Raw genomic sequence first — 27145 nt, 5'->3', positions numbered from 1 at the left:
GAGTTGTTTCATAGCCTACATTTTGTCTGTCACACAGCATTTCCTGATGCTGACTACTGCATTAAACATAGCAGGCTGGTGGTTGGTATTAGGTTACATGGCATCTCATTGACTGGAAGTTCCTGTAATGGGAAACTTGCATCGTCATCAACTACTGTAGAAAACCAAGAAAAACTGGCATCTTCATCAACTTAAAAGTAAACAGTATTACAGTGGAGAAAAAAAGTATTTAGTCAGCCACCAATTGTGCAAGTTCTCCCACTTAAAAAGATGAGAGAGGCCTGTAATTTTCATCATAGGTACACGTCAACTATGACAGACAAAATGAGGAAAAAAAATCCAGAAAATCACATTGTAGGATTTTTTATGAATTTATTTGCAACTTATGGTGGAAAATAAGTATTTGGTCAATAACAAAAGTTTCTCAATACTTTGTTATATACCCTTTGTTGGCAATGACACAGGTCAAACGTTTTCTGTAAGTCTTCACAAGGTTTTCACACACTGTTGCTGGTATTTTGGCCCATTCCTCCATGCAGATCTCCTCTAGAGCAGTGATGTTTTGGGGCTGTCGCTGGGCAACACAGACTTTCAACTCCCTCCAAAGATTTTCTATGGGGTTGAGATCTGGAGACTGGCTAGGCCACTCCAGGACCTTGAAATGCTTTTTTACGAAGCCTCTCCTTCGTTGCCCGGGCGGTGTGTTTGGGATCATTGTCATGCTGAAAGACCCAGCCACGTTTCATCTTCAATGCCCTTGCTGATGGAAGGAGGTTTTCACTCAAAATCTCACGATACATGGCCCCATTCATTCTTTCCTTTACACAGATTAGTCGTCCTGGTCCCTTTGCAGAAAAACAGCCCCAAAGCATGATGTTTCCACCCCCATGCTTCACAGTAGGTATGGTGTTCTTTGGATGCAACTCAGCATTCTTTGTCCTCCAAACACGACCGAGTTGAGTTTTTACCAAAAATATATTTTGGTTTCATCTGACATTCTCCCAATCCTCTTCTGGATCATCCAAATGCACTCTAGCAAACTTCAGATGGGCCTGGACATGTACTGGCTTAAGCAGGGGGACACGTCTGGCACTGCAGGATTTGTGTCCCTGGCGGCGTAGTGTGTTACTGATGGTAGGCTTTGTCACTTTGGTCCCAGCTCTTTGCAGGTCATTCACTAGGTCCCCCCGTGTGGTTCTGGGATTTTTGCTCACCATTCTTGTGATCATTTTGACCCCACGGGGTGAGATCTTGCGTGGAGCCCCAGATCGAGGGAGATTATCAGTGGTCTTGTATGTCTTCCATTTCCTAATAATTGCTCCCACAGTTGATTTATTCAAACCAAGCTGCTTACCTAATGCAGATTCAGTCTTCCCAGCCTGGTGCAGGTCTACAATTGTGTTTCTGGTGTCCTTTGACAGCTGTTTGGTCTTGGCCGTAGTGGAGTTTGGAGAGTGACTGTTTGAGGTTGTGGACAGGTGTCTTTTATACTGATAACAAGTTCAAACAGGTGCCATTAATACAGGTAAGGAGTGGAGGACAGAGGAGCCTCTTAAAGAAGAAGTTACAGGTCTGTGAGAGCCAGAAATCTTGCTTGTTTGTAGGTGACCAAATACTTATTTTCCACCATAATTTGCAAATAAATTCATAAAAAATCCTATAATGTGATTTTCTGGATTTTTTTTCCTCAATTTGTCTGTCATAGTTGACGTGTACCTATGATGAAAATTACAGGCCTCTCTCATCTTTTTAAGTGGGAGAACTTGCACAATTTGTGGCTGACTAAATACTTTTTTTCCCCACTGTATATCCTCATTGACTGTAAAGGGCATCTTGTATGAGCAGTGGTGCAGGTTCATTGATTGTAATGGGAAATAATGTAGGTATCAAATCTTAATTGCCTGGCGATGGGCACATTGACCAGCGCTGCACCGTCATTGACTGTTAAAGGAAACAAGAAACTCTGGCATCTACATTGAAGTTTATGAGTAATAATGTCTTCCTATCCCCCTAGACTACATATGGCCAGTGCTGCACCTCCATTGACTTACAGGAAACACATAACCCTGGCATCTTTATTGATGGCTATGGGAAACAGCCAATCTATAACATCTTCCCATCCCCATTGACTAGTTACAGGAAACAATGTGGCATCTTCGCTGACAGCGATTGGAAACTGGTCATCTTTTTTTATAATGTCTTCCCATCCTCACTGACTGTGGTGCACCTCCATCGACTGTATTAGTGAATGGTGCAGAGGCTGCGTTGAGCGTTATCATCACTAAATAAAGGCTGCTGTGTCAGGAGGCTATGGGCAGTGAAGCGTGGGACATCTTACATTTTAGTCATTTATCCAGAGCGACTTACAGTTAGTGAGTGCATACATTATCATACTGGCACAGCAGGGAAGACAGGGGGAGCAGGGCGCAGGTGATTTGTGCTCTACTGCGTCAGAGAGAATTAACGGCACAGAGGGAGACAGTGTGTTACTGTGTGTGTGTGTGTGTGTGTGTGTGTAAGTGAATACGCAGGATGATAGGGGAGGGACTCGCACACTGTACATATAGCCTAGCCTACATACTGGTATACAATATATGTACACACACACACTATATGGGAATATGTAGGTCAATCATATTCCTATTAACGTCACACTGGCTCCCTACGTCTGCAGCGAGTCACTGACTGAAACTTGGCTCTGCTTAGACGGCACCATGTAGGTGCAGCAGAATACGCTAACGGTCAGTTGTGTGACGAGTGTGTCTGTGTGCGTGCCACTGCTGGTAGAGCGAGGCGGTGGAGTAGGGGGGGGCTGTCGTCGATTAGTCGTCGCAGCATCTCCACCTTGCAATGAGGAGGCTTGTGATAAGTGAAACGGATCAGGATAATTCTCTCACAGGCCAGAGTCAGTTGGTAGAAACCGATACACTCTTATCAACGCAGCCTACTCACATATAGCAGGGCCAGAGTCAGTCTTTCATCAATGCTGCCTCACAGAGCGGAGCGCTTCTCTAGGGGCTGTAACCCGTCTCTGGCAGAAGCAGAACTGTCTCCGATGAAGTGAATTCCACTCTGCAGGCGGATGCTGCTCGCTGACAGACTCATTCACAAAGTGTGGGGAGGAACATTTCTGAACCAAAAGATGTTGGCGTGACGCCAGCCACTGGGGAGACGGCAACTCTCTGCATAATGCATAAACTCTCAGCATAATGCATAAACAACTAGCATCACAGAGAATGGAAATTATACTGTAGGCAATATGTAACGAGTTCCCATGTTCCCCAAAACCTCAATTAAAAAAAGACCTCTAGCCAAACCAGCAGCAAAGAAAGAATGGAAAAACAGCTCCGTCTTGCATAAAATTCTCATTAGCGCAGTAAGTGCACTAGAATCCCCATTAGCTCAATAGGTTAACATAGGAATGAATCAGCTGTACTTAGCCTACTACTGTTTAAATCCTAAAGCCTGAAATGTGACGTGCTGGACAGGATGCATTGAGGGAATAAATCGACAATCCCCAGGCTTACGGCCTATAGGAGATCGTAAAGAGATTAGAACAACAACACAGCTAGAGATAGAGATGAAAAGTTAAGCTATGGCACTTCAGGTGAGAATGTTCTAGATCTGGGATGGAGGAAGGGGGATGTAGGAAGTGGGTCAGGACATGGCAGGATGAGGATGAGGATGAGGGATGGGATGGCTGCCATGTCATACCGAGTTGTTCTTCTACACTGGGCCAGAAACAGACAGAGCCAAACAGAGACAGAGCGCAGCAGGCCAAGTCAGCAACCTAGTTTAGAAATAGTGCCTTGGAGGTAAACAGATCCACCTGTAGTGAGTAAAGGAGAATGGACAGGTAGTGAGGTTAACTCAATCTAGTCTGACTGGTCTTCAGGTTTCAAATGGTATTTCCATTGGGCTGGGGAGATGTGTGTTTGGTGGATCTGCAATAATCTGCTTGATTTAATAACGTCTGTTTGTGTGTTCATCTCCAATTCTACAATGTTTATTCCCCTTGGCTCTAGGTTCATCCCTGAAAGGATGAGATGAGCCTTTGAAAATGCTGTAAACACAGTGAAAACAGTACTATAGTGCCAGAAGCTCAGAGGGACAACCAAACGTGGCAACAAACAGGCCTATTTGATCAAGCTGGCCATAGGCCTTGTTCACACACAGACCTGCTGCACTGTTGGCACAACTTTACACTGAGGCCAAACACCCCACAGAGAGAAAGTGAGAAAGATGGAGAGAGAGAAACAGAGGAGTGAGAAACAGAAGTGACAAGGAGAGAGAGGAAAGTTTAAAAAAAGAAGTTAACCAGCCAGCTGACTACACACTGCACAGAGAGGGAGAGAGAAACGGAGAGAAAGTGAAAAGGAGAGTGGGTCCTCGGAGAAAGGACAGAGAGAGCGAATTGGAACCAGTTGACTGCGGTCTAGTTAACCGACATCAGCGCTGTCCAGCGGTTCCCAAGAGCAGTTGTTATCCTCATAATTACTTGGTTACATACACAGTTACGGCATATATAGACTCAAGGGCTTTGTCTCCACAGCCAATCCAACACCCAGTGCAGCCTTGGCCCAAGGGGAGTCGAGTGCCCTCAAACCTCTTGACTGAAATCTAAACCCTCCCCACAAAAGTCTTTATATTTCACAATATACCTAAAGATTCCACATAAAGATTCCACTAATAATACTGTAGCATTCAGAATCCTCATCTTGTGAGGTAGAGGGGTTGGAAGTTCAACATTTGGGAGTGTTGTCAAGTGGACAATCTAGTTTAAATGATATCATCATCATCATTCTACAGGTTCTGAGGTTTCTACAGCCAAGCTTCTAATGCACTTTCCCTCAGCGTAGAATCATAGTGGAGAGATTGGAAGGCTACAGTGGCTTCAGAAAGTATTCATACTACAGCCTGAATTCAAAATGGATATTTTTTTAAACACTCACCCTTCTACACGCAATACCCCATAATGACAAAGTGAAAACATGTATTGAAAATGAACTATAAAATATGTAATGTACATAAGTATTCACACCCCTCAGTCAATACTTTGTAGAAGCACCTTTGGCAGTGATTACAGCTGTGAGTCTTTCTGGGTAAGTCTCAGAGTTTTTCCACACCTGGTTTGTACAACATTTGCCCATTATTCTTTTCAAAATTCTTCAAGCTCTGTCAAATTGGTTGTTGATCATTGTTAGAACCATTTTCAGGTCTTGTAATAGATTTTTAAGTAGATTTAAGTCAAAACTGTAACTCGGCCACTCAGGAACATTCACCATCTTCTTGGTAAGCAACTCCAGTGTAGATTTGACCTTGTGTTTTAGGTTATTGTCCTGCTAAAAAGTGAATTTATCTCCCAGTTTCTGGTGGAAAGCAGACTGAACCAGGTTTTCCTCTAGAATGTTGTCTGTGCTTAGCTCCATTCTGTTTCTTTTTTATCCTGAAAAACTCCCCAGTCCTAAATGATTACAAGCATACCCATTACATGATGCAGCCAGCCAGCCACCACTATGCTTGAAAATATGGAGAGTCGTACTCAATAATGTGTTGTATTAGATTTGCCCCAAACATAACACTTTGTATTCAGGACAAAAAGTGAATTGCTTTGCCACATTTATTGCAGTACTACTTTAGTGCCTTGTTGCAAACAGGATGCCTTATTTTCACTCTTTCAATTAGGTTAGTATTGTTGAGTAACTACAATGTTGTTGATCATAGCTGCGGTAAGATGTTTGGGGGGTGGGGGTGCCTCAATCTTTTATAATTATTTTGCCCGTGCTAAAGACGGCTATATTGGTCCACTAATACAGGACTAGTAAAGGCCCAGTGCACTACTTTTGTGAAGAAATCTACACTACCGTTCAAAAGTTTGGGGTCACTTAGAAATGTCCTTGTTTTTTAAAGAAAAGCATTTGTCCATTAAAATAACATTGAATTGATCAGAAATACAGTGTAGACATTGTTATCATTGTAAATGGCTTTTGTAGCTGGAAACTGCTGATTTTTAATGGAATATCTACAGTTGAAGTCGGAAGTTTACATACACCTTAGCCAAATACATTTAAATTCAGCTTTTCACAATTCCTGACATTTAATCCTAGTAAAAATGGCCTGTCTTAGGTCAGTTAGGATCACCACTTTATTTTAAGAATGTGAAATGTCAGAATAATAATAGAGAGAATGATTTATTTAAGCTTTTATTTCTTTCATCACATTCCCAGTGGGTCAGAAGTTTACATACACTCAATTAGTATTTGGTAGCATTGCCTTCAAATTGTTTAACTTGGGTCAAACGTTTTGGGTAGCCTTCCACAAGCTTCCCACAATAAGTCTGTCCTCCTGACAGAGCTGAGATGTTGCTTCAATATATCCACATAATTTTCCTTCCTCATGATGCCAACAAAGCAGCAAAGCAACCCCCCCCAAAGTGTAATTCATAACTTCACCAAGATCAAAGGGATATTCAATGTCAGATTATTATAAATTTTTTTACCCATCTACCAATAGGTGCCCTTCTTTGAGAGGCATTGGAAAACCTCCCTGGTCTTTGTGGTTGAATCCATGTTTGAAATTCACTGCTCGACTGAGGGACCTTACAGATAATTGTATGTGTGGGGTACAGAGAAGAGGTAGTCATTCAACAAACATCCATGCAACTTATTACTGACTTAGTGACTTGTTAAGCAACTTTTTACTCCTGAACTTATTTAGGCTTACCATAACAAAAAGGTTGAATGCTTATTGACTCAAGACATTTCAGCTTTTCCACTTTGACCTTATTGTTTGTAGGCCAGTGACAAAAATAATCTCAATTTAATCCATTTAAATTCAAAATGTGGAAAAAGTCCAGGGGTGTGAATGCTTTCTGAAGATTTGAGGTGAGGAAAGTTCTAAATTCTGAGATGACGTTAACCATTAAGATGTTTAAAGTGTGTTCTTCAACCAGAGAAATTATACCGAAAGAGAGTAAAGAGTCTACCAAAAACAGGGCCCCACAAGGTTATTAAAATTACATGCAGAAATTCTTGGAATCTGGCCTGAAAAACCACTCATCAGGACCACACAGAGAAACAGACTACTCTCTCCTCCCTTCTCTCTCTCCATTAATGTGATGCTGTCTGATATAGTATCAGAGCTCCAACCCTTATTAGCCTACTATCCACAAGCATACAACCATCCGCCCAATGACATCAATTCGTCGAAAAGCTACTTAATTCACTAGTGCCATGGAAATCGCATCAGTAGTCTATGCCACACAGATGCTTGGCTGATGGCAAAACCCAGACATTCCCATAAAATATTAAGGGAGATTACCCTGAGATGGCCCATCTCTATCCGCTAGAGTGTGTCGGTAGCCAGGCTGCAACCCAAAGAGGATTTGACTAAAAAGAGGACACTTCCACTTCTCGAAACGGTGCACTGATGTGCAGCTGCAACAGCAGGCTGGCATGGGTCACACTGTTCATTCCCCAAGGTCCAAGGCATTTTGTCCTAGCGGATTAGCCTAGCGCAACCCTCCACTTATAACGGGCATGCTAGACTAGGCTTACGGCCACGCTAAATCACCTTTCTGACCGTGCCCAGATGTGCAGCAGGCTGGCATGGGACACACTGTTCTGTTCCTTCCCCCGATGACCCGGTGGTGCTTTGTCCTAATCTAGTGGATTAGCGCATCCCCCTGTCTGTTGTGGCTCAGTTGGTAAGAGCGTGGCATTAGCAACCCAAAGGAAGTGGGTTCTATTCCTACAGGGATCACAAACACATAGGCTAGACCCACTAACAATGTATGTACTCTAAGTCGCTTTGGATGGTATCTGCTAAATAGTGAACTACGCGAGGCCACTCTAATTCATCTGGACACTATTGGAGTCTGAGGGAGAGGAGGGGTGGGGGCTGGTTGCTTCAATGAGACCACAGAACCTCTCTTCACCTGAAACAACAAACAGTGTTCGTCTCTCGCCTACTTTGGAACACAATTTTCCCCAAAGGGCAAACCTTCAAACTCCTATAGTCCGTAGGGGAAATAGCGGTTGTTTGTTTCAAGGAGGAGGACACCGAGTCCTCTAACCTGGAACAACAAGTCTCTCTACATTCCCCTACAAACACTATCTCATCAAATGTTATTGGTCGCATACACATATTTAGCAGAGGTTATTGCGAGTTTGTGTAGCGAAATTCTTGTGAAATGCTCATGGGCTCCATGGACCAGCACGGCGTGTTAATATCAACAATAACATTGACTACACTTCCTGTTATTGCGGAGAAGGCACGCAGGAGTCGGGAGTGTATGCTGAAGGGACGCTATGGGCCACTACTGTGTTTCTGTAGCTATTGTTGTTTTATTTCCTTCCAAAGCCCTTCCTCTAGAGAAATATTACACGGGTGAAAGCTGGACGGTACGCGTGCGACCCATGCATATGACCGTGTCCAGATTAGCCGATGGACACTTTCTTCTGAGAGACTCTGCTGACAGTGTCATGCGTTATCTAGCCTAGTTAAAGAGGAAGTTGTGTTTCCCATTGCTGGGCTGCTGGGGTCAGTGTTTCTCAGTAATCCTCTCTCCTTATCAGTCACAGGAGTCCTTTGCAATTATTTCCTGACTCACGTAAAAAAAAACTGTAGTCACTCAAGATAGCGGTCTTATCTTTTTGAATTAATGTTCAGTGTTTCCGCTATTTCTTAGGAGGGGCGCAAAGGCAAACTAATTGGAGTCATATTGTATAACAGTACGCTACATAGGCCTAATCATCGGCCCCTAATACACGGGCCCAGCACAGGAGGTTGGTGGCACCTTAATTGGGGAGGATGGGCTCGTGGTAATGGCTGGAACGGACTGGTATCAAATACACCAAACACATGGTTTTTCATTTTAAAAAGCGGTTTAACGTAACGTAGGCCTACTTTAACTTAACTCTAAGGACTTCATGATGCTGTTAATATATTCATTTGAGCCTAATGGCAACATCGTTAGAGGTGGAAACATTTTGCTTCAATCCTGTCATTGCCTTGAGTGGGTGGTTGAGGCGCAGCAAAGAAAGAGGCTGTATTTCTTCTAGAAGGAATGTGTTTAAAGGTAATTGACAGATAGTCAGAGGAATGCAGCGCTTTAGTTCTCTCCTTCCAAAGACGGTAAGAGGGTGTTTCAGAAGACTGACAGTTTCCAAACAGAGAAGAAAAGTGGTCAGGGAGAGAAAGAGAGACATGCAACATTCCTCAAAGCAAAATGTCAAATAAAATCCCTTAAAGAGAGAATGAGAAGCCATGTTTGCCGTTGAAAGACGAACTGCAAGGGGAGAACTAGCCTAGTCATACCAAACAGAATCTAATGACAACACAGCACGGTCTATAACACACCCACACTGACATATCAACCACACGCACACTTCCTGCAAGAACGCCTAAAAACATGCACACACGTGCGGCGCAAGCCCACAGCTATGCTGCATGAAGGTGTGGAACGAAGTAGAACATCCTGCCTCACTACTAGGGACACTCAAATAGGTGCAGTCAAGGCGTTAGCGGAGGGCAGCGCAGGAATAGACAGCTTGCAAGGCTTTGTGATCTCACTGGGGCATCAATAACACCAGGGCAATGTTCGGTTCAGTAAGGCACACCGTAGCAAAACTTATTTTTTTCTCTCAGCTCCATGGCAGAATATTTAGAATCGCAGGAAATTGCTTTAAAAATGCAAAAATGTCTCTACACTGCCAAGATGGGGGACCACCACCTAAGCCCCTTTTTGATCCAGAAAATACCTTGAGTGTCTGCCAATTTGTAATTTCCCCGTGGAGAGTTGAGGAGAGCGAATAAATCAAACTGCCTCTTGAAACGCACCAGCTTTAGAAGGGGCCATATCAGTCAGTGTAAATGTTCCAATCTCGCATCAATAAAGAAAAGAACAGACAATAGGCTAGAGAATACGTGGCATAGTGAGCCACCTCTCTTATACCGATTTCATTTGATCTACTAGGCTACATAATTCTGAAGAGTCTAAAAAGAAGGCTGTGATTCTGACAACTCTGATTCCGGCCTACCTGTTAAAGAGATATCAAATTTTTTTAAAGACAGGACAGACAGACAATAGTTTTTTTGGGGCTGTTTTTCTCGAGGCAAGCCGAAGTCGGTAGTGAAGTCTTGGCCCCTTCGTCGGTGTTTGGTCAACAGAAGGGATTATTCATTCAAGTGTTTGTTGTCATTCAACGAGAGACTAATCGTTTTCATGCAATTTTTTTCACTTGAGAATTACTGCACCAAACATCTTAGTTAGATGTAAAACTGCACGACTAAGATCTCCTCAGGAAAAATGTCAAAATTAATGACAGATCTCTTGCGTTATCTTAAATTATTTCTGAATATTTTGAGGAAGTGTATACTGGCTACGGTGTCTCAAGATGGACAAACAGTACTATTGCAGCTTATTTCTCGTTTTTCAAATTAAGGTCTTTTAAGGGCGTATGTGAGCACATTCGTTCGGTTCACCCAGCCGAACCAAAGCATGCAGAAGCCTTAAGGCAGCTCATCCCAGCTCGGATGTCCCTTAGGCAGGGTCATCTACAGTACAAAGCCCCTCAGGCAGCCCAATGTGGTTTTACTGCTATTTCAGACCAGCCCCCCTCCCCTCCTCCTCCCCTGCTGCCCCCCAGGTGTAGAGATCCAGCAGCCTCCACTCACAGACTATTTATAGCCCCCTGTCCAGTGTTTGCCCACCACTCACCACTCATCCAGCCCAGCGCTAAGGAGATTTGCCTCTCCTCGTCGCTTTAGTGGAGGACGCTGATTTGAGGCAGAAAATAGCACCTGCATGCATGGCTACAATAGCCTATCTTAAACTCAAGAGTTTATTGAATCACATTCAATCGAAATGCAGTTACATTGGATTGAACTGAAACAATGCTTTGGCTGCATAAAAGCTGTGCAAATCTTCTAGAAATAGTTACAGGTCTTGAAGTTGGCCAACCTTGATTTGCCAATGAAAATTGAGTAACAACACCTATTAAGTAAACCAAAATGATGAAAACATATTGTCCTCCTCCTAGCTATGTACAACATGGTCATGAAGAAGTAACACTACTAAGTTACCACAGATAATTATTCTGATGATAATTCACCATAACACAGTTGAGTGTAGTGAACATGCGCCTCCCGGCCTGTAGTTCCTTTACTGTGGAGAGGCTGAATAAGCCAGTGTTTTTCCACTGAACCGTTTATTTAGTGAAGCCTCTGTGACAGCCCTGCCTGCCTGACCGTCCTGTCCTCTAGCTCTGGAGGCTGAGCAGAGAGAGACAGAGACAGAGACAGAGACAGAGACAGAGACAGAGACAGAGACAGAGACAGAGACAGAGACAGAGACAGAGACAGAGACAGAGACAGAGACAGAGAGAGAGAGAGAGAGAGAGAGAGAGAGAGAGAGAGAGAGAGAGACCGGTGCCAAGAGAGGGAGAAAGATGGAGCGAACGAGAGGGAAAGAAAAAGTGGACAGTGAGTGCGTTTACATGTACAGTAATAATTACATATTAAACTGATTATGGCAGTAGGCTGATTATGCAATAGTAATGTAAACACCTTACTCTGCTTATCTTACAATCGGCAAAAGGCCAAAACCTATGTAAGCATACGCCGATTACGACACCTGGTTTTAAATTGGCGTTCCAGCTGTGCATTTGATCTGCGCATGGGCTAGCACCACCCGAGCGAGCCTCCCTCTTTAGCGCGAGTGAAGTGAGTTTGGAACAGCTGAATGTATGCAAAGTAGTTTTCAGAATTAAATATGCTTCCCACAAATAACATGGTCGCTGTGGTAGAACGTTTATTTTTATTGGCAATTTTCTGCATTTATCAGAGTGCCATCAGGTAGCCTGATTTCAGATGTGTCCATGTAAACAGGATTATTAGGGAAATTGTTCTTCTTGCAAAGCTTGTAAACGTTTTAATCAAACTATTATATTAATCTGACTATGCACAATAATCACATTATTATGTGCATGTAACCATACTCATTGAGGCAGAGAGAGTTGAAGAGAGAGATTGTGGTAGAGATAGAGGGAGAGAGAGACAGAGAGAGAGAGAGACAGAGAGAGAGACAGACAGACCGAGACAGAGAGACAGACAGACAGCGAGAGAGACAGACAGCGACAGAGACAGGCAGAGAGAGAGACAGAGACAGAGACAGACAGCGAGAGAGAGAGACAGAGAGAGACAGAGGCAGACACTCCGTCTATACTTCCAGTTTTTGTACTGCACACATCCTCTCTTCGGATCATAGTGAGTGAGTACAAGTCAAGCATACTGTAGGAGCCAGAGTAAACACTCACTCACTCACCAAAAGCCTGCACAGGTGCTGCATTTTTTAACAGAGGAAACAGACCAGCAACCAACTCAGCAGTGGTACTTCTGTTCAACATAATAGTGCCCATCATTTGCTACTCAGATATTAAAAGGGTTGGTGTAGGGACATAGCTGGCAGCGGTTCCACAGCTGGCTGAACAGTGTTCAGGTTCTCAACAATGGCCTGAGATGGTGTGGAGGTTTGAGTTGTCTACATACTAGTTGTACTGGAAGTGATTTGTGCATCCTGGACTGGACTTGGCTGGACAATTCTTGAGTGGTCTGCTTGGTACATTACACAAATGACCAGTCAAGACCAGTCGAATACAATCACAGTATTATGACCGCTAGTGCATGTTAGACCCAAGCAGCTAGATCGTACGCAACAGTGCAACACAACCACACATCATGTGGCACACATATTCAATATGAAGCCAAGGACAAGGTTGCCCTGATGTACTTTACCAACCATTCCCTCAAGGTGGTCTTGGAGACCCATTCATTACCATTACATAACCCAACCACTACTGCCTGTGTATTTGTTAGACCTAGGCTACATCTCATACAACCATTTTGTCAAGTTCAAGTCATTACCATTACATAACCACTACAGTACATATAATATTCATGTGAAGTGTCAATGGAGATCAAGAGTAGAGGGCAGAGTAACACTTACCTCCATCACCAGCTCAAAGGGCTGCTTGTACACCCTGATGGGTGACTGATACTTCTGCACCATGGTGGGAACGACTGTGGTGCCAACGACCTGAGAGAGAAAACAATCTGATATTAGAGCTTATATAACTATCATCACAGATTTGTCCCCATGTCTTGGTGTGAGAAGAGAATGGGCCAGAATGCATCAGATTGGGTGGATAACACACAAAGAAAATAGTGCTTGAGGTGGCAAAATGTCAGTATCGTTCTGGATGGCCCTGCAGGAGGCATTTGACATGTCATTAAGTAAGCTTTGTTTGTTTGTTTGTGTTTGTGTGTGTGTGTGTGTGTGTGTGTGTGTAGCAGCAGTTGGCGGAGAGCCCTGAGCACTAGGCTGTTGTCTGCAGTGATAGATTGCAGGAGGGCACTCTGCTCTGCCGTGGGTGAGGAAGCGCGTCTCATTGAGCTGATCAATGAATGCAGCGTTTTGCACCATACATCACACATTCAGGAACTGAACTGCATAGGGAACAGAGATTGGGATAGACATGGCCAAATACTGGAAAGTCAGGGACTGCTAAATGCCAACTAGTCACTACTGCATGACTGATTAGTTATTTAGGTAGACCTACATTGATGCGTATGGGGGGGGGGTCGTGCTCTTTACCACATCTCTGTGCGCCTCTCAAATTTAGTAACAATGCGGAGGGCTCCGTATAGCTCCGCATTGACATGATTGGTTGACGGTTATGTGAGAGCGGGAGGTCCTGTATATACCCAAATTAACTTCCTTCACAACAGCTCTGCGCTGCTCCGCGAGGAGCAAGAAGTATGAATGCCCTGACTTCTGCAGAGGCCGTATCACCGTAAATGCTGCACGGCCAATGCAGACGTCGGATTGACCATGCAACTCCTTTTAGTCTCTGCCTCCGCAATGGATTAGTTCACTGAGATGGGCGTGAATAAGACAGGTGTCACATGTGCCATAAAAAGGACATCTATATATATTTGCTACTGCTCGACAAAAAAAAATATTGGTCGACCAACAGGCTATCGACCTGTCCTAGTCCAATGTTGATACAGTCCCAAAATGTTTTGCATCTCAGCAGTCAAGTTAAGACATTTTTCATCATCATGATGGTGTGGCAGGTGACACTTTGCTTCTTGAAAGTCCAATATATCTTGAAAACTTGACTGCTGACAAGCAAAATATTTTAGGACTGTATCAAATGTCTAAGGAACAAAATATATATATATATATACACTTTTTTTTTTCTTTAATTACCTATAATGTAAATTTTGAAGTACCAGAGAGTCCACTGGAAATATGTGTTTGAAAAGTATATTGTTCCAAACAACAATAAGCTCAATCAAAAAAGGTACTTTTGAGATATTCATATTTGTTATGTTGAATAAATGAAGTGACATTTTTTATTTCAGAATCTAGACATACTCCATATTTGAGAGCACACTGAGGAGTACAATGACACCAAGATGGTGGCAATGTCCGAACACCCATACTAGCATACTACATACTTAAACTGAATGCGCTCCAACCCCAGCTGTAAATAACCTGGTTAATCTTATCAACCAGCTAATTATTAGAATCAGGTGCATTAGATTAGGGTTGGAATGACAATCTACATGATGGTAGCTCTCCAGGAACAGGGTTGAAGAGCCCTGATCTAGTAGAATCACTCATCATTTCTGACTCCAGCTGATAATCCGATAAATTGATGCGCCATACCAAAATAAACTAAACTAATGGTCGCAACGCAATCGCAACGCATTCGGAGTACTATTTTCAAAATGTCACATACTTTAACACTTTCTTTTTACGCATGCTATTTAGTACGCTAGTATGGGTATTAGGACACAACCGTTATCTGTATCTTGTATGGTTCACGGCTCATAGGGTCTTACAGGAGGAATGTAGGCCCTATTTACATTTGACATTTTAGTCATTTAGCAGACGCTCTTATCCAGAGCGATTTACAGTTAGTGAGTGCATACATTATTATGATTTTTTTTCATACTGGCCACCCCGTGGGAATCGAACCCACAACCCTTGGCGTTGCAAACGCCATGCTCTACCAACTGAGCTACACGGGAGTCTAAAAAGGGCCTAAATTGGCCACTTTCATCATGATTTTCTCAAATGGTTTGTGATACAAATGTAAAAAACATGTCTAACATTCTTCCTCCCAATGAAGTTTCTATGTGATAATTGCCAGATCAATCTGAGATACGTTAAATATTTCCGTCCTGGCGTGGAATCGCCCTGTTGTCTAATAGCTATTTGGTAAACCTGGGTTGTGTTTATTTGGGGCACAACGAGCGCTTCTTATTGGACACGTTCAGAATGTACTACCTCCCTGTTTCAGACCATTTTCTTATGCTTTGTGCATACTGAACACAATCTAGATGTACAAGATCTCAAAAACAAAAATCACATTGCGAAATGTTAGTGTTGCTGTAAACCTATTCCGACTCATGGACATGTAAAGACAGGCGGAGTACCTGCCCAGTCTTAGCGCACCTTACTTGTTCAGTGTTGTTGATTTATTTAACGTGCAGATACATGTTCCTGAGCAGTAAGTGTTGCCTGACCTTTTAAGCAGCTGTGCCGCAAGAAAGGGATCTTGTGTGATAGGGGTGTTAACACATGCTACACAGCACTACTTCTGGTAGGTCTGGTCCAGGACGTTAGGTTCGGCTTGAGCCTCCTTCAACGTTTAAGAAGGCATACGCCGCACGTAACGCACTGGACCAGAGTTATACTTCTGAGGGATATGGAGTATTCAACTAAAACATCACACTAGCCTCGGTATCAGTCTGTTTCCCCCCAAAAAAAATTGCCTGACAATTTTATAGGAGTTGGCAAGAGACCAGAAGACTAGTACCAAGGCTACATCTATGCTACCGTCTGTAAAAGCTAACCATCTTCTACTAAAGTGACAACTAGGCTAAGCCTTTCCATTTAGCCAACTATAGGGGTTATTTAGGCTACTTTAAACAGATGAACAATTGTTACCGTCATGTTTTAAAGAGAGATGATACTTCTCTGTTGAACAAAATATGTAAGTCAAGGGGAAAAGAACAGGTGACATTTCAGAAACCAAACCACAATATTTACAGGTTCTTTGTTCACTGTTATCCATTACGCCATAGCGATGGCTAGCAGCACTGTAATCTACTGTACAAGCAAGCAGTGCCACTCAAACACTTACAGTTGAGCCCTTCAGAAATCAAGAACACTCACTCAGTGATGCTCAGTGAGTGACAATCTCTCGCGCACGCACACACACACACACACACACACACACACACACACACACACACACACACACACATGCAGCCTATATAGCTATAACATGTGAAGTCGTTAGAAGCCTAGTTTAGGCTACTTAGTCTACATTTTAGCTAAATTAGCTGGTCATCACAGTGCACAATCACTGCAACCAATACGAATTCACACAGATATAATTGAACAAATATAAATGACACTCACCAATTAATTAACAGAACTTCTTCAACAATTATCTGGTTCTTTCGATATATTTGGCTCGTACTGTTTAGTCTGGACAGGACACTCAAGTACCGTTATATTGTTAATCCATAGCCTTCTTCGGTTCCTTTTCGCCGGTCGGTGATGAACCAGTGCTGAACGTTAGCTAGCTGTTTTGCTAGCCAGTTAGCCATCGACCTGATAGCGACAACAACAGCATTTTAAAAAGGCATAGCTAGCTAACAACAGGTTCAGAATTGGGTTTTCACCGCGAAAAGATTCCAGATGCCGCTAGCGAGCGAAAGACAGCCAGCTGAAGGTTTGAGCCTTGAGGACAGGAGAGAATTAATGTATTTGAATGCTCGAGCTTTCTCATGGACAGTTACGCCCCTCCCCTTTGGTACCGACAGAGCGCAGCAGTGCGGCGGTGCGGTGTGCGGAGCGCTCATATAAAAAAAATCCACTGCTTCTCCATCCTTTTCATATGCGATTACAATAAAAAATCACTGAATATAAATCCGTTTCTAAATGTAGGCCTATCAGGGAAATAATAGTTGAGTGCTGGGACAGAATATTAGAGACAGATGAGCTGGCATATGGTGCTTGAAAATGAACTTTATTATGCTACCAGCTCAGCTGTCATAAGATTAATGTCAAATGTTTTTTTTTATACTGTGAAGAGAGACAGGGGATAAAGCTACATGATATGAGTAAAGCCATGTCATCTTCACTGCTCAGGGAACTGTGCACATGCAAATTTGACAAAAGTTTTTTTCATGACCATGCATCAATTCATATTGGACAATAGGCCCATGTGACATTTGTTACTTGGTCTCTTTCATCATACTTCCGTTTGCAAAATGACTAATTTACTGTATGTGGATCCCTTAAAATCCATACTACATCTATAAAATAATATTTGCCTAATTCTGCACTCAAATATAATTTAATCTTGCATAATTTATAAGAGGGATTTATCCATTTAAAATACAGCATGACATGGCATGCACTTCACAACTCATATGAACAGAACTCACGTCTCTAGAACCCATTTATTGGATTTCAGTTTAGTTCTGCTAAAGTCCATGTGCACGTGCCAGTCTTTCAAAAAAGTCTGTGGCATAAGTGAGTTGGCAGTGCAGTTGATCATAAGCATGAGTTGAAGGGTCCCCCAAAATGATTGGGTTATGGTTACTGTATAATATACAATTGCATGAGGAACATGTTCAGTAGACTGCATTGAGTCACCGTAAGGGAATTCAATCACCAATGTACTATACAGCAAAATGAGTCATGGGATACAAAGAATGAAACATTTTATAAGATAGTTTCAGGATTTCCATCTAACCTGAAAATGCATGACATTTCTTTTAACTTGACTGAACTGATGACATTTTCAATACCAACCCCATTAGCCATGTAATAAGATCTGCTTCCACCGCTGGAATGCCTTTATCAATATTCCATTGATTCAATTTGGTTGTTGATTTGATACATTTAGGACATTATGGCACAGAGGGACTGTTGCATAAGGCATATCCTTGTGTCCTCAAAAAAATATGACATGTGTAATTTCACAACTACCCACTTCCCCTAGGGCAGGGCTTCCTGTTGGATAACCATTTGAGAATGCCAAATCCTAGCAGGGATATTAAGAGGTAAGAGTATTTTGCATTCAGCTGCAATATGGAATCATGCACATGTAGTTATCTGCACAGCATTTGGATATTAGATCTAAGTAGAACAACTAAGATAATCCTCTTTAAGATCCACACAGGGCAATGTCAATCTTTCCTCTCCATTCTGGGCACATGTGCGTGTCAAACATAGGGATTTTAGGTCATATTTCATAACAGTGCCATCAATTACCTTCTGGGCATAAGCAGCCTTGGGACGAAGCTTATTCTTTGGGCCATGGAATTACACACACACCAAGTATGCAATACATTTAGTGCAGTTGGATAGTGCTGATAGCATGGGAGGCAATTACATTTCAAGGCAAACTAGTAACATGACATCCATCCAGCCTCAAACCAAGGTCTACCATCAAACTACAGTAGGTGGTGCAAATGCCTTCATTTGGATTGTTTGCTGTATTAAAAATGAATAGATTGACATAGATAATGAATCTGTTTAGTTTTATTGATGAATCATGGCCAAATGTAAGGCCAAACTACGGTTCTGACATCATGCCACAGTTTACGCCACCAAGAGAACAGCATGTTCCAGAAATACATTATACAAATGTGATATGGTCTTGACTGAGAGTCAAGTTGTTACAGAACCCTCTGCAAGGTCATTGCAATAACATTCTGTCATGAACACATTTTTCATGGTTGTAGCATTTGTTGCTTGCTACCTTCTCCTTGAGGAAGTTATTAATAACATACTTCACTGAATCTTTGACAATGGTTCTCCTGATGACAATACACCACTATAGAAAACATTTAATCTATTTCTATGAATATACATCTGTCAAAACATCAACGGTTAGTCCGATTCTGCTCCTTCACTCCATCAGGACAAGTCTTGGAACCAGGATGTGGTACGAAACCAAACGACGAGTCAGAACCCACTGGGCTGATGAGGGGCACAGCAGAGCACGGGGCATCACCTCCTTGGGGGTTCAAACAAACAGATGAGTTAGGAAACTTTATACCAGGGGTCTCCAACAGGTAGATCACGAGCTACCAGTAGCTCGCCAAGCAATTCTGAAAATACATGCCTTTTCTTTCTTTTACGTGTTCTAATCGCAAACTGTCATAAACAAAGCTTCCGGCTGCTTCCCAATCAACGCCACATTGACATGATCCCACACCTGGTTAGCAACCATTGGCTTAAAAAGCCAAACGTAACAATATCTGCCAATTAATTTCCAGCAATATTGCCCCAGTCTGTCTGTTTGGTGGGCGCATTTGTCTAGCACTCTGTATGTAGCCAGTTAGCGATGCTAATGTTTGCCGTCTTGTGGGTAGACAGAATTTCCCCAAAAACCTTCAATTAAAATGTTAACTGCAAAGTAGGCTTACCTGACAAAAATATATGATTATGTATAAATTGGGTGGCCATTGTTTTACAAACTGTGCTGCAGCAGGCATAACAGCAGAAACATCGCTAGACTGACATTCCTTTCTTGCTTAATGTGCAATTAAAGGAGAATTAAACTCCAATTGAAATGTGTTCGTTTTTTCCCCAGAACTCAATTTACCTGATGTGATTTAATCATTGACATGTACTCAGAACATAATTTTCACTGTTTCTCAATATATATTTGTAAAAGGCCTATTGAGAGTAACATTTTAATTCCAGAAAATACATTTATGCGGCCCCCTTAGTTGTTTATTAAGCATAATTTTACCAGTTATATTGACCAAAAAAAAACTCTCTCATACACCAAGGACCCGGGGGAGAGGACAAGAATGTGCCCATTTGAAAGCTATAAAAAGAAATTAGTAGTTCGTGACACGTTACATACATACATATACACACTGCTCAAAAAAATTAAGGGAACACTTAAACAACACAATGTAACTCCAAGTCAATCACACTTCTGTGAAATCAAACTGTCCACTTAGGAAGCAACACTAATTGACAAATTTCACTTGCTGTTGTGCAAATGGAATAGACAACAGGTGGAAATTATAGGCAATTAGCAAGACACCCCCAAAAAAGTACTGGTTTTGCAGGTGGTGACCACAGACCACTTCTCAGTTCCTATGCTTCCTGGCTGATGTTTTGGTCACTTTTGAATGCTAGCGGTGCTTTCACTCTAGTGGTAGCATGAGACGGAGTCTACAACCCACACAAGTGGCTCAGGTAGTGCAGCTCATCCAGGATGGCACATCAATGCGAGCTGTGGCAAGAAGGTTTGCTGTGTCTGTCAGCGTAGTGTCCAGAGCATGGAGGCGCTACCAGGAGACAGGCCAGCACATCAGGAGACGTGGAGGAGGCCGTAGGAGGGCAACAACCCAGCAGCAGGACCGCTACCTCCGCCTTTGTGCAAGGAGGAGCAGGAGGAGCACTGCCAGAGCCCTGCAAAATGACCTCCAGCAGGCCACAAATGTGCATGTGTCTGCTCAAACGGTCAGAAACAGACTCCATGAGGGTGGTATGAGGGCCCGACATCCACAGGTGGGGGTTGTGCTTACAGCCCAACACCGTGCAGGACGTTGGCATTTGCCAGAGAACACCAAGATTGGCAAATTCGCCACTGGCGCCCTGTGCTCTTCACAGATGAAAGCAGGTTCACACTGAGCACATGTGACAGACGTGACAGAGTATGGAGATGCCGTGGAGAATGTTCTGCTGCCTGCAACATCCTCCAGCATGACCGGTTTGGCGGTGGGTCAGTCATGGTGTGGGGTGGCATTTCTTTGGGGGGCCGCACAGCCCTCCATGTGCTCGCCAGAGGTAGCCTGACTGCCATTAGGTACCGAGATGAGATCCTCAGACCCCTTGTGAGACCATATGCTGGTGCGGTTGGCCCTGGGTTCCTCCTAATGCAAGACAATGCTAGACCTCACGTGGCTGGAGTGTGTCAGCAGTTCCTGCAAGAGGAAGGCATTGATGCTATGGACTGGCCCGCCCGTTCCCCAGACCTGAATCCAATTGAGCACATCTGGGACATCATGTCTCGCTCCATCCACCAATGCCACGTTGCACCACAGACTGTCCAGGAGTTGGCGGATGCTTTAGTCCAGGTCTGGGAGGAGATCCCTCAGGAGACCATCCGCCACCTCATCAGGAGCATGCCCAGGCGTTGTAGGGAGGTCATACAGGCATGTGGAGGCCACACACACTACTGAGCCTCATTTTGACTTGTTTTAAGGACATTACATCAAAGTTGGATCAGCCTGTAGTGTGGTTTTCCACTTTAATTTTGAGGGTGACTCCAAATCCAGACTTCCAAGGGTTGATTAATTAGATTTCCATTGATAATTTTTGTGTGATTTTGTTGTCAGCACATTCAACTATGTAAAGAAAAAAGTATTTAATGAGATTATTTCATTCATTCAGATCTAGGATGTGTTATTTTAGTGTTCCCTTAATTTTTTTGAGCAGTATATATATACACACACACACACGTTTCTTTTTAAGAAGCTCTCATGCTAGAAAAGGTTGGAGACCCCTACTTTATACCATTGCATTGTTAAATACTCGTTTTGGATTGAAGGGCATTCTGGAGCGTGCATTATTTCCCTATAACGCACAGTATATTAGCACGGTAGAAATCAATGGCTAGAGTTCATTCTTACATGTTCTATGTTTGAACTGCTTTTGAGAGCAAAAGTCTAATTGAAAACATTATTGGCATTGTTGAATTCGATTTTCATTATAGCAAGCTAGGACTGCTGGTTTGGTCAGAGATACTTTTGAGGAGATGGAGAAATTCCATTGGAATCGAATTAACGCCCATTGTGTAAGTTGCCCACGTGTCGTCAATGGGCCGCGTGGTACATTCTGGGACAAGGAAAGCTCTCCTTCAAGGAGTGAATGGGAGTCAATTGGGCGCTAGCTCAAAAACCCAACATCAGCATGAATTTCATCAACAAGTGCAACATTACAATTTTTTTCAGAGATAATGAACTTGTTCTCCGTAATATCATAAAGCTTTGGAATAGTGACATTACGTACTGTTGAGGAAAATGGGCAGGTGTCGCAACTCATTCCCTGACTTTGAGAAGGGATTGCGTGACAATTAGCTTAGCAACCGCGTGACGCAGCATGACAACGTGAACGCGATTGGTCGACAACCTGCTGGGTGAGGCGTTATACATTCCTCCACTGCCCAATGGGAGTCCCATCTCTGGTTTGGTTAGCTAAACAAGCAAGTCTGTCTGGTTACCAAGTCAACTACTGTAGCTATCAATTAAACTTGCTAGCTACTTCAGTGGATGTTGAACACATTTCTACCGGTAAATGTGTTCAATTATAGCCATGGTACAAAAGGGATAACCAACGCAGGGTTTTATGCGTTTTCTGGGAAATAATGCAACTCCGTGGAAGGTTAGTTCCACTCCAATAGCGCGTCGTAGGACATGCCTTCCACGTCGTTCATAATTTTCCATAGAACGCATAGCCCCTCGATTATCCCTTATGTAATTGACAAATCTTTACACAAGATGTAGTGTTGAAAATGGTGGGTATAGCCTACAAAGCATGACACATGCAATGAGGAAATAGGCTAGGAGTTTCACAATACATCTACAGCATTTACCCACCATTAAATATAGAAGGAAGGGCTACATCTGTTTTCTAAATACATTTGTGTGCAGTATCATACAAGAGCATCAAACTGCTGTATACATGCTCACACCTGCAACTGCCAGGGCAGGCTTCACAGAACCCACTCTGTTATAGTATAGGTTCAACAAGGCACGCTGCAGCATACGGCCATGATGGCTACACTGCAGCACCTGCCCAAGACCAGATTAGCAAAAGTTGCATGCCCCAAATGGCACCCCACTCCCTATATAGTTCACCACTTCTGACCAGAACCATATGGGCCCTGGTCAAAAGCACTGCATTAATAGGGAGTCATTTGGGACAAATACACTTTAAGCCATGTAGGCTACTTACCAGGTAGGCCAATTACAGCAGAGGTGAGAGGGATCCATGGATCTTGGCGCCACAGAAATAGAATCTATGTGATACTATTTATATGCTTTGCCCCTTCATTGTCATCATGCATCTCGTCTCAATGGCCCCCATCATGTGACTTCAAGGACATGGACTTGTTCAGATATCGTTCCCACCTGTAGTGGTTCAGGATTAGAGACAAGTGTTTTAGTAAAGCAGTTTATTGCTGAAATGATAAAACATTAGTTTCATATGTCAGACAGTTCAATTTATAAAAACAGAATATTTGATCTGTCCCTCATGACTATTGATCTTATCCTAGTATGCCATCACTGGAAGACGTGTATCATTACCACCAACAGGGAAATCTTTCTGGGCCTAGACTACTAGCTAACCCTGTATACTATTTTTGCTACAGTACCCATTTGCCACTAAATGTAGCTAGCTGGTAAAAGCCCATCTAGTTTCAATTAATTGCAAAGACGTCTACAGCATTAGATTTCTTTCAACACTAAAATATATAGAAGGGACACAACTTCAGTTTTCTAAAGACAAAGTTTGTCTGCAGTATCATACATGAGCATCAAACTGCTGTATACATACTCACACCTGCAACTGCCAGGGCAGGCTTCACAGAACCCACTCTGTTATAGTATAGGTTCAACAAGGCACGCTGCAGCATACGGCCATGATGGCTACACTGCAGCACCTGCCCAAGACCAGATTAGCTACACAGTGATTCACTAATGGCACCCTAGTACCTATATAGTGCACTACTTTGACCAGAGCCCTGGACAAAAGTAGTGCACTAAGTAGGGAATAGGGTGCCATTTGGGACAAACCCAGACTATTGCCAAGCCATGTAGCCTACTTACCCAGTAGACCAATTACAGCAGAGGTAAGAGGGATCCATGGATCTTTGCACCACAGAAATTGAATCCATCATTTTTTCTATGCTTTGCCCCTTCATTGTCATCATGCATCTTGTCTCAATAGCCCCCATCATGAGGCTTCATCAAGGACATCTGACTCGATGAGATGCTGAACCACTACGGGTGGGAAACAGAAGATAAGTGTTTAGTACAGTAGTTTGTTGAAATGATAAACATCAACAGTTCAAATTATAAGACATTTGATCAGTCCCTCATAGTTTATTGATCTTATCCTAGTATGCCCTCTACTGGACAACGTTATCATTAGCACCAACAGGGAAATCTTTGTCACTAGACCACGTGTCAAACTCATTCCGTGGAGGGATGAGTGTCTGCAGGGTTTTGCTCCTCCCTTGATAAGTTTGGAACTCCTGTCACCTGGTTGTCTAGGTCTTTATTGGACACAAATTGAAAGGAAATAAAAACCAGCATACATTCAGCCCTCCATGGAATGAGTTTGACGCCCCTGCACTAGACTACTAAACCTGTATACTCTTTTCTACAGTACCCCTTTGTCACTAAAGTTAGTTGGCAGGCAAAAGCCAATCTAGTGTAATTTAGTTGTAAATACGTCTACAGCATTTGATTTATTTCAAGACCAAAATATATAGAAAGGTCACTTCTGTTTTCTAAAGACAAAGTTTGTCTGCAGTATCATACATGAGCATCAAACTGCTGTATACATGCTCACACCTGCAACTGCCAGGGAAGGCTTCACAGAACCCCCTGTTATAGTATAGGTCCAACAAGGCACACTGCAGCATACAGCCACACTGCAGCACCTGCCCAAGACCAAATTAGCAACAGTGTGCGTCCCAAATGGCACCCCATTCCCTATATAGTGCACTACTTTGGACAAGAGCCCTGGTCCAAAGTAGTGCACTAAATAGGGAATAGGGGGCCATTTGGGATGCAGCCAGTCTATAGGCCAAGCCATATAGCCTACTTACCCAGTAGGCCAATTACAGCAGAGCTGAGAGGGATCCATGGATCTTTGCACCACAGAAATAGAATCTGTGTCATTCTATTTCTATGTTTTGCACCTTTATTGTCAGCATGCATCTCTTGACTTCCAAGGACATCCAACTCGTTGAGATGTTTCCCACCTGTAGTGGTTCAGCATAGGAGATGAGTGTTTTAGTAGAGCAGTTTATTGTTGAGATGCTAAACATTGGTTTCAAATAAAAATTAAAAATATTTTCTGTCCCGCATGAGTTTATTGATCTTATCCTAGTATGCCCTCCCTCTACTGGACAACATGTATCATTACCACCAACAGGGAAATCCTTCTGGCACTAGACTACTATCTAAACCTGTATACTTTTTTCTATAGTACCCCTTTGCCACTAAAGTTAGCTAGCTTGCTAGTGAAAGCTAATATAGTTTAATTGAATTCTAAATACATCTAAAGAATGTTACATATATCAACACTAAAAAAATAGCGGGAAGGGACACAATTTGTTGTTTTCTAAAGACAAAAGTTTGTGTGCAGTATCATGTGAGCGTCAAACTGCTAGGCCAGGCTTCACAGAACCCACTTATAGTATACGGCAAAATAAAGGAACCAATTGAGTAAATGAAGGATTCAACGTAACGTTATATTGAAAGCTTCCACACAGGTGTGGTTTCTGAATTCATCAAGCAATTAACATCACATAACGCTTAGGGTCTTGTATAAAAATGCCAAGTAGCCAATTACTTTCACTGCATCTTTGAAAGAGGGGTCTCAAAAGAGCATAGGTGGTTTAAAGTGTGTGTGCGTCAGTCACCAGATCTTAACACACTGCAGCCTACGCCGACCATGATGGCTACACTGCAGCACATGCCCAAAACCAGATTAGCTACACAGCCAAATGGCACCCTATTCCCTAAGAGCCCTGGTCAAAATAGGCAATACGGTGCCATTTGGGACCGATACAAATATTATAACAGTTACCAGAAACACGTTCGCTTTGTTACGAAATGTGACCCCGTCACCTAGCTAGTCTTGTTTGGCCTGGTTGGACGTTTAACAAACCCAGCACGCTGAAGTTCAACGAACATAGCTAGCTAATGTTAGCGTTTGGCCGGCAGGTTAGCAAGGAAACATTTCTTACCTTGTTCGTAAATGTGTTTCGGTCACTTCCATCCATGCGAATCGTCTCCTTTGCTCAATACATAACAAAATTAAACGTTTTAACAAAAGTTAAAAATGAGCTCTACTTAGCTAGCTTGCCACCCTCGGACAAGGACAAAAACACTTATTCTTTGGGATTGTGTTGGCGGATCGCACCCAATTTAAGGTGTATACACCGCCACCTACTGTATTGGAGTGAGGCCATTCACGGCCTACCTATACTCAACAAAAATATAAACGCAACATGTAAAGTGTTGGTCCCATGTTTCATGATCTGAAATAAAATATCTCCGAAATGTTCCATACGCACAAAAAGCTTATTTCTCTCACATTTTGTGCGCAAATATATTTATATCCCTGTAAGTGAGCATTTCTCATTTGCCAAGACAATGCATCCACCCAACAGGTGTTTTTATTTATTTTTATTTATTTCACCTTTATTTAACCAGGTAAGCCAGTTGAGAACAAGTTCTCATTTACAACTGAGACCTGGCCAAGTTAAAGCAAAGCAGTGCGATAAAAACAACAACAACACAGAGTAACATATGGGATAAACACAACGTACAGTCAATAACACAAACGAAAATATATATACAGTGTGTGCAAATATAGTAAGTTATGGATGTAAGGCAATAAATAGGCCATAGTGCAAAATAATTACAATTTAGTATTAACACTGGAATGATAGATGTGCAGAAGATGATGTGCAAATAGAAATACTGGGGTGCAAATGAGCAAAATAAATAACAATATGGGGATGAGGTAGTTGGGTGGGCTAATTACAGATTGGCTGTGAACAGGTGCAGTGATCGGTAAGCTGCTCTGACAACTGATGCTTAAAGTTAGTGAGGGAGATAAGAGTCTCCAGCTTCAGAGATTTTTGCAGTTTGTTCCAGTCATTGGCAACAGAGAACTGGAAGGAATGGCGGCCAAAGGAGGTGTTGGCTTTGGGGATGACCAGTGAGATATACCTGCTGGAGCGCAGATTACGGGTGGGTGTTGCTATGGTGACCAATGAGCTAA

At 42.7% G+C, this 27145-nt stretch overlaps 1 protein-coding gene and 1 long non-coding RNA gene across 5 annotated transcripts in view; both read right to left on the bottom strand.

The window, feature by feature from the left end:
• LOC121533264 (SEC14-like protein 1) overlaps nt 1–16876 on the bottom strand; it is a 40493-nt gene extending 23617 nt beyond the window's left edge. For all 4 annotated transcript variants that reach the window (XM_045205279.1, XM_045205280.1, XM_045205281.1 and 1 more), the window contains exons 1-2: nt 16499–16876; nt 13007–13096 (exon numbers count right to left, since the gene is read on the bottom strand). In XM_045205279.1, the coding sequence (XP_045061214.1) occupies nt 13007–13069 (63 nt within the window). In that variant the 5' untranslated portion in view covers nt 13070–13096; nt 16499–16876. The remainder of the gene's footprint in view (nt 1–13006; nt 13097–16498) is intronic.
• Nucleotides 16877–18619: 1743 nt separating this feature from the next.
• On the bottom strand, nt 18620–26258 carry LOC121533278. Its single transcript, XR_005994442.2, has 5 exons — nt 26103–26258; nt 24957–25112; nt 23950–24123; nt 23075–23250; nt 18620–19112 (listed from the first exon to the last, which is right to left on the bottom strand). It is a non-coding gene; the product is annotated as an uncharacterized LOC121533278 (long non-coding RNA).
• Between the last annotated feature and the right edge of the window lie 887 nt (nt 26259–27145).

This window comes from Coregonus clupeaformis, chromosome 20 (genome assembly GCF_020615455.1).
Source record: "Coregonus clupeaformis isolate EN_2021a chromosome 20, ASM2061545v1, whole genome shotgun sequence".
NCBI lineage: Eukaryota > Metazoa > Chordata > Actinopteri > Salmoniformes > Salmonidae > Coregonus > Coregonus clupeaformis.
Note: the sequence above shows the minus strand (reverse complement) of the source record. Positions and strands in the feature narration are given on the sequence as shown.